This window comes from Piliocolobus tephrosceles, chromosome 14 (assembly GCF_002776525.5).
Source record: "Piliocolobus tephrosceles isolate RC106 chromosome 14, ASM277652v3, whole genome shotgun sequence".
Lineage (NCBI taxonomy): Eukaryota > Metazoa > Chordata > Mammalia > Primates > Cercopithecidae > Piliocolobus > Piliocolobus tephrosceles.
Window position 1 is genome coordinate 22,637,883 of NC_045447.1, and position 15,630 is coordinate 22,653,512.

General features: G+C 40.3%; 1 protein-coding gene across 1 annotated transcript in view; it reads right to left on the reverse strand.

Annotated features, from left to right (window-relative positions):
• Nucleotides 1-7,657: 7,657 nt before the first annotated feature.
• PAPPA (pappalysin 1) overlaps nt 7,658-15,630 on the reverse strand; it is a 247,490-nt gene continuing 239,517 nt past the window's right edge. Inside the window, exon 21 of the mRNA XM_023223653.2 lies at nt 7,658-9,618. Within this exon, the coding sequence (XP_023079421.1) occupies nt 9,511-9,618 (108 nt within the window). The 3' untranslated portion in view covers nt 7,658-9,510. The remainder of the gene's footprint in view (nt 9,619-15,630) is intronic.

Sequence of the window (15,630 nt, forward strand, 5' to 3'; positions counted from 1 at the left end):
TGTGCCACAGCACAGTCTGGGCAACTGAGCAAGACTCTCCATCTCAAAAGAAAAAAAAAAAAAAAGTGACAGGAGTTCATTGTCAGTACGTGGAATATCTTTGGGTAAAGCAAATTAAAAACTAGTCTAGCTCTGTTTGGGGTAGAATGGGGTTCCTCAGGGGATAAACTCCATTCTTTTGGCTGCTTCTTCACTGGCTTCTCCATAGCATCTCTTAGTGTTCCATCATGGTGCTCAGTTAACAACAGGCTCAGACAGCTCATCTCATCTTCATCTTGGTAATCATTATCCTCATTGCTCAGATGAGGAGTCATGAGGCTTACAGGTTAAATGGCTTGTCAATGATCACAGGGCTATAAAGCAGAATAGCAGAATTGGAAACTAGGGCTCCTACCTACTCATACTTCCACAATGCCAACACACATTGCTTCCCTGCTCTACCTTTTGTATTATAAAACTGTTGTACTTTAAGGAATCTTTGCTAACCTTTCCCCTTTGCCATTTCCTCTATATACCAGTTTTATAGTACAAAAGGTATTATAGGGCCAATTTTTGTGGCCCTATAATGCCAATTATAGGGGGGTAACTTCTGTGGCTGAAGTTAAATGGTGTCTTATTCTCCTTCCCCTAGTTGCTCTGGAAAAATGTCTTCTTTCTATGGAGAAATTTTGCGGATGACTCTTTTAAAACTTTTTTATGCTAAGATATAATATACATACAGAAAAGTAAGTAAACTTTTAAGTGCTTGATGAATTTTCATAAGCTGAACAGACTTAACTGGTATATAGAGGAAATGGCAAAGGGGAAAGGTTAGCAAAGATTCCTTAAAGTACAACAGTTTTATAATACAAAAGGTAGAGCAGGGAAGCAATGTGTGTTGGCATTGTGGAAGTATGAGTAAACAGCACCCAAATCGAGAAACAACATTACCAGCACCGCATGGTAACACAGCATGTTAGAGGCTGTGATCCCAGATCTCACCTAATTCTATTCTGACCCCTTTCCCAAAGCCTTCCTCTCTCACCTTGAGACCCTATGACAAAATCACTGAGGAGTCATCAAAAACATTGCTTGAATTTCCAAACCTACAAACCTGATCACATGGTCTTAGGTTTCTATATTTTCCTGATAGCTGTTCCTAGAAAATAGCTAGATTTTCCTGTTCCAATATTTTATTGTTTAGAACTGAAATCTAATGTGAATTTTACCTCCTGCTCAATTTTTCTATAAACTAAAAACTTATTTAAGAAATAAGTTTTTAATCAAATACCCAATCTATTAATTAAAAGAAAAAACACATCTAAAATTAATCAATTAGTCAACTCCTTCACACTGCCACCTGAGGAACCTTTCTCAACCACAAATCTGACCATGTAAATTTTGTTCAGGAGTTCTGCATTGCTGTTAAGATAGAGCCCCAAATCCTTTTTATGGCTCTTGGTGACTTGTCCATCCTCTAGTTGGGCCACTGTTACCCTTTCTACTGTCCAAACTCATTGGCACTTTTTTCAGTTTTTTGAAAGTGTCACGCTTTTTCTTACTTAGAAGGATGCACCTGCTGGTCCCATTTGCTTAAACACACCATCTGCTTTTTCTCATTGCCAATTCCTTCTGTCTCTGAAAAGGTCAGTGACTTGCCCAAGTCACAGGGCAGATGGTACTTGAACTTGGTTTCCCCCATTGCTAACCCATGCTTCTGTACAGCACCGCTATTTCTCACCTCAAACATCATTCCTTTAGAGTTTAAAGCAAAGAAGCAAGGGTTCTCATGGGTTGAAGGTTAGAGAATCTCTGCTTTTGTCCAAACTTTTTATTTCTGATGTTAAAGGTTAAGAACTGAATAGATTTACTAATGCCAGTGCAGCATAATAGAATGCTCCCCTCCAAATTTTTTAAACCTAAACATTAATTTTTTTGGATAGACAAACTCTAGAACTTGCATTATAAATATAAATGAATCAAAATACTGAATATTTCTGCCTTCTTTGAAGTGAGAAAGAAATAATTTCCCATTTGACAGATTAATAAAGTCTAATGAACTCTCCATTACTCTGTGTGTGTGTGTGTGTGTGTGTGTGTGTGCGTGTGCGTGTGTGTGTGTGTGTTTAGGGTTGGAGAAAGAAGGAAGACGATACTGGATTTAAGATCTTTCATCTTGCAGTAGGAAGCTCTTTTCCCCATAAATTTCTGTCTCTTCAGACAAAACCAAGGAATATAAAAAGCCACATTAAAACTCTCATCTTTTAATCTTTCTGTTTGAGAAATATTTGCCTCTTTTCAGGAGCTGATTATCTAAATGTTGTTTCAGTCTTCACATTGAATAGAACTGTGTAAAACATTTTTCTTTTGTCAATTATTTTACTTTGAAAATAACCGGTTATCTGGAAGAATTTAGAAATGACTTTTTTTTCTTTTTTAGTAGTCTCCCTCATGTTTCTCCGCGAGTTATATTTTTAGAGTCCAAAAAAAGCCACCCCACTATGAGTAGTTCTTGACTTCCCTATCCCTGCCCTTCTACATAATTCACATTGATGTTCCCACACAGCCTTTTTGTGAAAAATTCAAAATGTAGTTATCAGCAGATAAACACATATTTTGACCTGCCTTATGGTGGTACTGCCAGCTAGCAGCTCAGTGGACAGAAATCTTATACTTTTATGATTTTCATATCACATATGGGAAAACTAAATCTTAAAGCCATTAAATATTTTCCAAAAATCACATAGCTACTACCTGGTGATAAGATGTACAATGAGATACACTAGACAGATTGAAAGCAGCAACATTTCAGTTTCAGCTGCAGGCTCATTTTCACATATAAAAAAATTATATATATGTGTGTGTGGAGATATATATATATATATATATATATATATATATATATGCCTGCATATGCATATGTGTGTGTGGATATATATATGATATTTTAATACCAGAAGAGTAAGAAAGAGTTAATCTTAAAAGATAGAACTCCACAAGAATGAACAATTTAGCCCACATTTTGCCTTAGACAAATGAAAACTTAGTTATGAACTAGCTCTGATCCACAGCTTAGCACTTGGGAAACACTGCACTGGTTTGTGTCTTTGGACCATACCAGCATTTACATCTGGAAGTATATTATTAAAGGCTGTGTGCAAAAGGCAGTAGGTAACCAAGAGTGACATATGCTTTAGCGTCCCAGAACTTTCTTATAACGTGTAAGAAAGTTTTTCAATTTTTGCATACACAAAATTAGATGCTTTCAGGAATTATTTTTTGTAGAGGAATAGATGTATATTGGATAAAATCTCATGCTGTCATTGATTGTCCACTTCCAGACCCCAGGGCTCTCTCCATATTAGTGTGTATATATGACAGCCCTTTATCATTCTGCAAGAGACAAAAACCACACAACAACACATTGAAGCATACAAGCTATTATATATTTTCATAATATAGAACTTTAAAGTATAGTAATCAACAGTGGCAAAATATTTCTGTCTCTGACATTATTATTTGTGAGATCCAACCTGTAATTGAGATCAGAGAAAACAGTATGGAAAAACAAATCCACGAGAACAGGATAAAAATATCATGAACAGTAAAATATGTCTAAGTATTTAAAACTGTATAGAAAAAATAAATTAGATGAACAATTGTGTAAATATAAATTAAAAAAAGATGACATTCTTAATAAATAAAGTTTACTATTTACATTTTTATATATTGCCAAAAGATTTAACTTAGATCCATAAAAACACATAAACAGAAAAAAAAACCAAACATAGGAGCAGCAAATTTATGCGCGTGAGGTACAGAAAAAGGATTGGAATTGTGTTTAGTTTTTGGTGTTTAGATTGTTTTCTTTGTGTCTTTTTTCTTTTTCTTTTTTTTTTTTTTTCTTTTCTACCATAGGCCAGTAGAATTCTTATGAGAACAGCTTTTAAGCACTTCAATGGAGTGTCATTTTTTTGGTAGCTTCCAGAAGGTGCCAAACAGGTTTCAACATCATATTAATTAGAAATACCCATAATAATTATAACAATAATAAAAAGGTATAATATGATACATAAATATGGAAGAGCAGTTTGTAATATGAATACATTTTCTCTAGACGAGATCACAGTTTTATTTTGTAAATATTACATTTAAGTATATATATACACACATATATGTACAACTATATATACATGTGCATATATATGTAAATTTATATTTATATATAATATCTTTATATAGATAGATATCTGCAGACAGGTTATTGATTATAGAGACCCAAGAAAGCAACTCAATAATTGTTCAAAGGTTTCCTCACTGACTGCTGGTGTGTAGTTTAAGAAGCCCCCATTTGTTTGCACTCAGAATGCCTTATCTTCTTTTAATGGAACATTTGATGTGGAATTTTAAGTCTGAGAAGTGAGGTGCCTTCTGAAGAAGAGATTTTAGAGACTCCCTTCCTCTATAAGTTAAAAATGACCAGAAGTCTTAAGTAGACGACAGTTAGCTGACTTTGACGTTGTAGGACATAATCAGCTTTAAACCAAATCATAGAACTGGTAAAGGGTAAGATCAAATTTGCCAAAACAATAAAATATTCTCCAATACAGGTCTCTCTTTTAAGATGGACTACAATTTAGGAGCTCCGGCTTTATTCCTTGAAATATCAAACAAGCACTCCTTGTCTTTCTGAAAAGGCCAATGGGCCTGTGCATTCTTGAATAATAATCCATGGACTTTGTGTCAAGCGTTGGCCCTCATAGCCCACCTAAAACCTCAGGGCCTCAAAATCTCCTGCCCTCCCACTCTGAGGTAGGTATATAGTATTATCCCCATTTTGCAGCTAGAGAAACTGATGCAAATGTAGAGGCAACTGGATAACTTGTTAAAGATCACTGAGCAAACTGCTGCCTGGAGTCAAAAATTCTAAGTTCTTTACAATAGGGACATAATTTCTCTTTTGGCTTTTATACATTTCTTTTAAAAAGCAAGTGATTCATAGGAATTGGCAAAAGTTGAATAAATCACAAGAACAAGCTTTTATTCATTTGCTATTTGGTTTTTATGTTTGTTGTTTACTTCTTTTGCTTTGTTTCTCAAAACTCACTGTGATTACCTGTCTGGTCATGTAGCAGCTTTTTAAAAAACTGGACTATGCAGTGTGGTTCTGAGTGCAGTCTTTATAAAGCCCAGTGCTGTACTGGTAAATATAAACATTTTATAACGTGAAAAGCACAACGACACAGTATGTCCCCTTAATATCTGGAAAAAACAATATCAAGCCCTCCCACTCCCTACTACCACTGATTGCCACCAAACAAATAAACAAAATGCCCACCCCCCCAACAACAACAATAACACATCAAGGGAGAAAATGTCATATTTCCTGGACCTACCACAATGTACAGAAAATAACAGACAGTGTTATCAAATCCCACTCTATGTCTTCTAGGGAAATGTTTATGTTTGTGTCTACCTACTGAGTCTGTAGAATAAACAATTTCCTTTAGGAAACATAAAAATATGTTTTTTATTCTTAGTTTTTAATCATGCATTTTTATTTCCTTTTAATCTCTTTGTCTTCTATTAATCTCTATCTGTACAGCTTTGTCACCATTTTTTTTATTTTCTCACTTGACATAGTTCCAGAAAAAAACACAAAACCTCAGAACTGTTAACTTGACCTTATAATTTCCTTCCTTTCTTCCTTCCTTTTTTTTCTCCTTTCTTTCTTTCTCTTTCTTTCTTTCTTTCTTTCTTTCTTTCTTTCTTTCTTTCTTTCTTTCTTTCTTTCTTTCTTTCCTTCCTTCCTTCCTTCCTTCTTTCTTTTTCTTTCTTTCCTTTCTTTCTTTCCTTTCTTTCTTTCACACAGGTAACACCTATAACAAATTGACAATTGCAACCAAGTTAAATCGAACCTGGAAGGGAGGTAGCTGAAATGTGTCTCAAAGAATTATTTTCAACAAATAGCATTTAAGCATTGGCCAACGTGGGAATAAGACCAAGAGAACCGTCTAGGCAGTGACTCAATGTGTTGAAGCCAGGAGTGGCAGCTGATACCCTACATTTTCAAAGCCCTACCATCTATGACCATTAATCTTTCCCTTCCTTGATACCCCAATTCACCATCAAAACTGATTTCCCAAGGACTGTATTTCCTTAAAAGGTTGTTGGCACAGAATCTGGGGGGGGGGGGGGGAATGCAAATCCTTTGGGTAGGTGTTAAGATTGTGACTTGGAAAAGGTTCCCTAAATAGGGCTTAGAGAACTGTCCACCTCATCTTTTATTTTTTGCTGCTAACAATCTAATACTTCAAATGCAGAACCTTCAGTTGCTCGGGTCACCTAAACAGAAGATGACTGAAGGAATGAAACGATGAGTTAATTCCCAGGAGGAAAATGAAACTGGGAATAAATGCATTGCTCAAATTGAGCTGACACTCCGCCACTAAGGTTTGAAAAGACCCTATTAATGATACCTTCCATGTGGGCATGAGGTTGGCCACCAATCAAGTAGCCTCTTTTGCCTAATATCCTTGGCAAATATATGTTTGTTAGCAACAGGTCTGAATGAAAGAGACTGAGTGGGTCTTAATTCAGAAGAGCTGAATTCACTCTGTGAGTCTGAAGATACAAGTCAGCCTCTAGGAATCTTTGCTTAGCTAGATAGTGTGGGAATAGATGATGATGGGAGTGAAGATAGAAAGAGGATAAGGACTGATTTGAGGGAAGCTGGTAAGGTTCTTTTGTGGCTCCTGAAATCACATCATTAGTAATGTCATCTATGGGTCTTCAAAGTTTCTTGTATTACCTATGGGTATAATTAAGCAACTGGGAGGGTTGATACTGTTACCTTTCTTAGCTTGTACCTTCTAAGTTAACACACAGGCTGCTAACTCAGCTAGGGCAAGAGAGAAGCCTGGAGAGTTGGCAAGAGTGCGAAGATACTGGAGAGGGGTTCAGAATAGGATCGATTCTTCTAATATTATTCTTATTCCTTGCTAATAATTGGTCCTTGTAATTACAGTGAAGTAATGGTCTGGATATAAATGAGATATGGTTTTGTGAGGAAGAAGCATAGAGGATTATTCTTAACAACTGTGGCAGTCTTGCCAATATGGAACCCAATTTCAGAGTTTGTGAAATGGTATAAGTCTCATAAACTATCTCAGCACTGCATCTGTATTTGTGGGCACCTGTGCCAAAAGCACCTTGATATGTTTCTGTTTTTTTTTTTTTTTTTTTTTTTTTTTTTTGAGATGGATTCTCACTCTGTCACCCAGGCTAGAGTGCAGTGGCACTATCTCGGCTCACTGCAAGCTCCACCTCCTGTTTTAGGCCATTCTCCTGCCTCAGCCTCCCGAGTAGCTGAGACTACAGGCGCCCGCTACCACGCCCGGCTAATTTTTTTTTGTATTTTTAGTAGAGACAGGGTTTCACTGTGTTAGCCAGGATGGTCTTGATCTCCTGACCTCGTGATCCACCTGCCTTGGCCTCCCAAAGTGCTGGGATTACAGGCGTGAGCCACGGCGCCCGGCAATATGTTTCTTAATGTAATTGGCCAGAGATGGCCAATAGATGTCTTCTCAAGTGTTTTTGATCACCAGGTAAGTGCTACTGGGAGTGATATAATATGGTGGTTCCTAAAGTTATTTTTGGTCCCATTTTTTTTTTTAAAAAAGGCTATGATAGATTAACAACACCTGCCTTGGATGCAGGAGTTAGGTGAGGCTGCACACGTGCGTGGTATTTTCTATCCCTAGGCTAGGTTTTGTTTCTGTTGGCTGTCTTCACTAGACTTGAGATGACTTGATTTACAGTAATCCCTATGTGATATAACTAGTCTAGACCTTCCCTTCACCTCAATTCCCAGCTCCAGGTTTCAGAAAGCATGTCCCACTCAACCTTTCTCTCCAGTTCATCCTGTATTAATTTCTTCCCATATTAATTTAAAGGGAGTGGACAAGTACCTGGCTGAAAAGAAACAAAAAGATCCCCAAAGTGGTGGGGGCTTCCACATACAGTTGACTAATTTTCACTTAACTTTTGGAGGCTAGACATGGGAGAGAGAAAAGTATTGCCCAGCCACAGGTATGGAAGGGAGTACTGGTAGCTGGAAAAACCATATAGAAAACATGATGACCATGTTGAGTTGTTGGTGCTGAGGCTGTGAACTCTTTGGCTTCTTTCTGATGGCCCTCTCGAGAACAATGTATACTATTCTTATGAAAGATACTTTCTCCCAGAATTATATCTCCTCAGAGCAACAGCGAAGTTCTCAGGACCAAAGCCTACTCTAGCCTGAAGGGCTAGGAAGATTAGGATAAGGATAATAATCCAAGAGTCTCGACAATTCCAATAGTCTCTGGATGGCTCCAACATCATAGAAATTTAACACTGTTCCACTTGTTTACAAAATCTAACACTGGCTTAGACATTCTGGACTTTCAGTGAGGGTTCCAGCATCCGATATCCCTCAACTCTTTTCCAGGGTGAGAGGCCCACTTACAGGAAACTTAACTTCTCACCATGTGGACCCATGAGGGTTTTTCTCTTGCAGAAGGGCTAAAAAGTGAGGAGCTATGGAAAAATGTGGGTCACTTTTAAGGCAGACTGGTTGTGTGGAATGTCTCCTAACCTAGTTCTACCATCTTGGATTATTCAATGTATAGGATAGAGCAGCAGGAAAAGTAGCAGCAAATGTGGTCCCAAGGCAAGATTTGGGGGAACAGGTAAGTCCTAGAGGGATATTATTACCTCAAGCCTCAAGCAAGGGGCTGACATAATACCTTGACATTGCAATCCTAAGCCATTCTCAGATTGGCCTCAAACCCTGGAGTTGGGGTAAAATCCCCCATGGCAGCAGAAGAATTGGGGCGCTTTGCATACCTTATAATCTTTACCTCTTCCTAGGTCCTAGTTCCCTAGAAGATAGGTGATCACAGACTATTTCACTGCCAATCCCAAAGGACTATACAATTGTGCATGTCCTACATATTCCGAGCCTCAGTGTGTGAACTATCTTGACATCTCCACACTTGGTCTTAGCAGTTTCTGCAAATTTCTTTCTCCCAAAGATAGTGTTGGCTAGGAGCTTGGGAAAGAAAAGATTGAGTTTATTCCAGTCTCTCTCTACTCATCTCCAGAACTGCCCTCACGCAGATGTTTGTATGGGTGTGTATGCATGCATGTGTACTAACCACAGATGGGCGCACTCTAGATATAGAACATGTTTCTTGCTGTGGTTGTGTGACAAATGGCTAGAATTTTAGGAGGCTCTGGGACTGCACACTGTATATGCAATCCATCTCAGACTTTGGGATGGGAATCCATTTCATCATCCAGCATGGCGAAACTTGGTTCATTCACCCCACTGTGTGTCCTTCCTGGGTAAAATTAAAGGCAGACCGGTTGGGTGCTAAGGATCCCTGGTGTGGAGAGGCCATTCCATTGAGCAGCTGACTGTGAAATCAATACCAAAGGGATGCGGGTCCTGGCGTTGGGAATTCTTTGACAACTCCTTGTCCTTCCTTAGCCATGGCTGTATCCCCGGAGGTCTTTCCGGCTGTGTTCTTGGGCCTGGGGGTCCCGACAAGCACAGTCACCTTGTAGGTCACAGGACATAGGGAATGGGGTGACCTGCAGAAAGAGAGAAGAAACAAATCAGGTGGTTTGGTCTGAAGCAGTAATGATCAGGAAGGCAGTGGAGGGCAGCGATACAATCACTGGATTTGAGGAGCAGAAGGTTCAAGTTCAAGTCATGGCTCTGCTTCTTGCTATATCCTGGTGATAACTTTTATCGAGAGCACCATGATCATAATCACAGCAGTTTTCATTTACAGAGGCACTTGCTATGGGTCAGGCATTTGCTATGGGGTAAGGCAATGTACTCAGTGATTTCCAAACAAGAAAACACTTTTGACAACTCGGTAAGACAGATGCTCCAACAATCACCCTTTTATTGATGGGGAAACTGAAGCTCAGAAAGGAATAAGAATTTGCCAAAAGTAATAATGTGTCAAGTCTAGTATTTAAAGTAAAACAAGCTACTTATCTCTGAGCCTCAGGTCCCTATGTAGAGCTGATATAATAAGACCCACTTTGTACTGTAAACTATAGGAGCTGAGTAAAATCATGGGTGGAAAATTGTAGTGCACTATAGCAAAGTCAATTAATAGAATTGTGTAATGGAATAGCTGATGTATATGTGATCAAGTGAAAGAAAGGATGTGGAAGTGTCCTTTGAGAAACCATAAGTCTCTGCACATATTCGTCACTTTGATTTTAGTAGGCAATGATGAAAACAAAAAGCATGTCTCAGGGAAGCTAGACCACCTTCTGGGAGGCTTGGAATCCTGAGTAGGGAATAGATCGTATGGAGGTTTTGCACCAAATTTGAAGGACCTGGGAAGCAGATTTTAGCATACGAAAAAGTGAGAGGACTGAGTTCAATCCAGTTTCCAGTTCGTTCTTTCATGTGTTCTGTGACCTTGGCCAGCTTTCCTTTCTGAAAACTGATAGGAAGAGCCCAACAGAGCGAGTGTCTTCCCCATCCAGCAGATAATCTATCTTTCCAAAGAGCACAGTGCAGTCCCTGCTTGAGTCCCCGCCTGAACTAACGCAAGTAGATTTCACCTCATTGCATCATGACATTTGCATATCACTTTCCCCAGAGAGTCTCCAATCTGTGCAGATGGATTTAATGACCTCATTTGCCTCCTGCCTGGGCAGGGTCTCCAAGTGGTCACGTAGTCTCAGGGAGAATCTTTGTTTCTATCCCTCCCTCTCATGTACTTGTGGACTCATTCTCAATGTCTAGCTCTTCTTTTTTCTCTGCCTCTTTGACCACTTTCCCTCCCTCCCAACCTCTCTCCATCCTGAAATTTTGCAAAAATTTAAAACGTAGAATGGAACATCAGAAAGATTTAAGTATACGCCCAGCTCTCTCATCTCCTTGAGACGTGACCTTGAACATGTGACAATTTCTCTGGGTCTCAATGAACTCATTCATTTAATGAGAAAAACAAAAGTGTAGCCCTCCTGAGGTTGTGATAAGGAATACATGAAATCACTCATGAAAACACCTCACACAGTGCTTGACATACGCTAAGTGCTCAATTATTCTCTCTCTTTCTCTCTCCCACTCCCTCTCCTTTATTTTTTTGGTCTATCCTCCCACCACTTCTGTGGCCCATAAGGCAGGGACCAGGTCAATCGTGTTTATTTCTGTTTTCACAGGGCCTAAGCCACAGAATGAATAAATTTCTATGCATTGCTCCATCTCTCTCTGACTCTTTGTACTTATGGCTACCACAAATCTTTGTTTCTCTTTTCACTTTAAATTCCTAAGTGCTTGATGCTGTGGTAAGCATTTCCACACTCCCTTTTTCCAAGCAGCACCTCTCTTCTTGCTCACAGCTACTTGCTGTTCTGTTCAGGACATTTACTTTCCGGCCTCTGTGACTCTGTGGAATACATCTAGGATATTCCATCTAGAATCTAGAATATTTGCTCCTATTCATTTTACATTGAAGAGAAACACAGAATGTTAGAACTGGAAGTGTCATAGAGAGAAAACCCTCCAGTCCAAACAGGGAAACTGAGGGGAAAGCCAAGTCAAAATCCAACCACTAGTGTAGAGTGTGGACAGTACTATCATGAAAGCCAAAAGGTTCGGGTTGGGATCCTTGTTTGCTTCACACTCGCTGAACGATTTTGGGAAAATCCCTCCACTGTCATGAACTTAGGTTCTACATCTATGGAAGGAGGATTTTTAAAATACCAGATTTCATATCGCATTTTTTGTGAGGATCAAGCAAGAAGAAACATGCAAAAGTCCCAGCACATGACCTAACACCTTTGAGATGCTCAGTGCCGAATACATATATGCTGAATCAAATTTCTCACTCACTCGTATTTCACCATCTTTCCTGCCTATTGTCCCCCACCTCCCGCCTTCCACACTTGAACAATCTCCTTGTCCTTAACTCCCCCATGCTTTATCCATCCCCATCTCCTACCTTTGCTCTCATTCTATCATTAGCATGATCCAGTTACCTCTAATGTCTTCTCTAAAATTCTCTCTAACACTTTCCTATTGAGCTCAAACACCCATTAGGGATGGTTTCATGTCTGCTTTATCTTTTGTGCTTTCTGCTGCACCTCACTCAAGGCAAATATTCAAAAAATTATATGTCTTAGAATAAAATCCAAAGTCCTTACCACAAGTTCAAGGCCTTGCATGATCTGATTTCTATATAATTCTCAGATCTTACATGGTTCCCTTCTCCTCCTCACTCTCATTGGCTTCTTTATTTATCGGTTCCTCATATACTCTGTTTTCCTACTTTTGTGTCTTTAGCCACTAATGGTCCTCCACTCTGACTGCCCTTCCCTGGCCAGCTGTTTTTCATTGTCCGAGTGTTTTCTCAACTATCACTACCTCCCTCAGTAGTCTGACCAAAGATATTAGGTTGGTGCAAAAATAATTGTGGTTTTTGCCATTGAAAGTAATGGCAAAAACAGCAATTACTTTTGCACCAATCTAATAGCACCATCACCTTCATACCATATCACAGAATCTTATTTTTACACCCTTCTAATACTGAATTACTTCTTTACTTCGATGTCAGCTCCCTCTGGGCAGGGACCATGACTGCTGTTGAACTGAGTCTTTATGCATTCAATGACCCATGAATGAATGAGCAAATGAATGCATGAATATGCAGGCAGAATACAAGTCAGGGAACCTCCACTCTTGCAGTCAGCTGCTGGGTGACTTTAGAGAAGTTACTTCCCTTCTCTGAGCTTCCGCTTCCCTACCTATAATAAGAGTTGATTTTCATAGCTTCTAACTTCCCATCTGGCTGAAAATCCTTCTCAGTCTGAGAAAGGTAGAAGGCAAAGACCTGGCCAGAAAGGAAGTTGAAACATAGAATTTCTTCACAAATCCTGTCTTGAATGCTTCCCTTCCTGCCCTCCCCAGTTCAATCAGCTTCTCCAAAATTGCTGGCTGGCAAGGCCTTGCCACCAGTTAGCTTCTCAGGCCTGTCTCGGCACTCTGGCTATGCTGGGGTGGTATCACCTTTCTCTTCCTTCCCCAGGCCAGTCAGGGCAGTTTAAGCACTTCCCAAATAAACACTGAAGGAAATTCAATCAGAATATGACAAAGCCTAGGAGGGTTGGTCTCAGGAGGCCTATCCAGAGCCTCCTTGTCTCCACTACATGCTTGTAAGTAGTATGTTGTAGACTTTACACAGAAACTGTATGACTTTCGGCAAGTCCCTGGCATCTTCAGCCTCCCCATCTGTAAGACAAGAGTCTTTATCAAGACCTCACAGGGCTCTGGTGAGGAGTCAGTGAAGTCATGTCAGGTTCAGCCTAGCTCTCAGAGCGCCCAATGTAGAGGAGACACATGGTGTTTTCTTCCTTCCTGTTGCCTCTTTGTGAACTGCCTGTTCAGAACCTTGTCTGTTACAAGCTTCCTCACTGATCACAGATATAAAGCTGAGAAGAAAAGGGTAGATATTTTCAGGTATTCCTAGGTCTAACCTGGAAAGGACTTTGGGACACCTGTTCATGCAGGTTCAAGCGGTGAATACCATTGTACACACACTAGTGATTCCAAAGGACCTTCCACATGCCAGATGATTCTTATATATTAGCTCTCTGACTCCACACCACCTTGTGAGACTATCACTATTAGCTACCCATCTTGCAGATGAGAAAATAGAGGTTTCAGAATGTTTAAAGCAAAACTAACCTGTCCCAGGCCTCAGTACCAGTCAGTGAGTTGATGACGCAGGATTCCAAAACCCAATTCAAACACTTGAGAGCTTTTCAGCAAGTGAGAGTAAAAAGAAGGGGGAAAAAAAGGTATTTTCTTCACAACGTGAAAAGGCTGACTGCTGCTTTGTCTTTTTAATCACCAATAACTTTTATCCTTATTACGTGCCTGGCACTGAGCTAAACTCAATGTGTATCATTATCTTACTCACTCTGCCCAGCAATGCTAAGAGGTAACTATTCTTACTATCCCCATTTTACGTCTTAAAGGAAACTAAGATGCAAAGAGGTGAGTCAGTGGACTGGCAGGTGGCCTGGCACTCCTTAGCACCATGCCCCAGGAGGACGGCAGAGCAGGAGTCAGGGTGTTCTCTTCACAGATGAAGAAACTGAGGCATAGAGAAGAATCACATCTTGATAAAGTCAGAGCTCTGAGCCCAACTGCCAGATTCCCTGACTCCCCAAGCAGCTCCCCACCTTCTCCCCGAAGCGGCCTCCCAAGAAAACCTACCACCCACAGCATGAACACCATGGTGGCCAGTTTACATTTGGGGATTCTCAGCATCATGTGGCTAGGCTGTCCCATAAATGGCTTGGCCACCCACTCTGGGATTCTGTTAGCAAGCCAGGGCCATGACTGCCAGGATTCTCTCCTTTTTTACTCGGGGCTAGAGATGGTGCTCCGGCACGTGAGTTCTCCCTCTGGGTGAGCTGCTGAGGCTAACACCTCCATCCGTGAGTGTGAGTGGCTCAGGAATGCAGCTGAGGCAACTGGACCACAAGGCCCTGGCTGCAGATCCTGTCTAGAGCTGAGAGACATGCAGGGGCTGGATCCTGACTCAGACTCCACAGGGAGGTAACTAGCAGAGCATGGTGGGGGTGCTGGTAGAGGAGGGACAAGAGTCATGTTGTGCTGATGGTCAGAGAGCTTTGACTCTGTCTCCTGCTGGCTGTGGGGGCCACATCACTGGCAGGTCACTTCACTTGGTTGAATCTTAGGGTCTTCACAGTGCTGATGGAAAGATTTCATGAGGACCAAGTACATAAAGGCATGACGCCAAGGACAAGGATTCCCCTGTAAGTTTCTTAAATGTAGGATGGATACAGTACCTGGCATAAAACATGGAACAGTTAATGTATACAGAAGCTTGTTTAAATGAAGATAAAGTGGTCATGTGGATAAATGGAAGATAAAGTGGAAAAAATATGGGTAAAGTGGAGGAAAGCACTGACCTAGAGGAGAAAAAGACATGTTTTGAGTCTTTGCCCTGTTGCTGAATTTGGTGTATGCTATAAGGCAAGTTACTTCCCTTTTCTGGGCTTCAGTTTCTCTATCTGTAAAAAGGAGGTACTAACAGTCCTACCACATAGAAGCATGTTGGGTAAAGTATGAAATGCAAGTAAAGCATTTAGCATAATGCATGGCATAAAATATGGGCTCAATAAATGATGATGCTAGTGGTGATGGTGGTGATGGTTTTGACAGTGAGGTAATGATGATTATGGTGGTGGTAATAATGTTGATAATTATGCTGATAATTTTTTGGGATAGAAGGGCTGGATTCCATCATAGGACCAAGATAAAATGAGTGTCTACTTCATCCATAAGGAAAAAGTCAGGGCTACATTCCAAAGCGGGGGGCCAGGGGAGGGATGGGATTTAATAACATTCCAGAAGCCAATAATGTTTGAATATGGAAGAGTTAGTCTAGTGTGCTTAGCCATCTGCTTGTTGTCTCTTACTAATCCTCCAAGTTAAGCATATCTACTCCCTCTTCTAAAAGGCCTTCTGGGATTCCCTAGACTGGCTCAGTGCTTCCAATTCTCCTGAATCTCCCCCCACTGGCCTCTGGATAAAGTTCAATC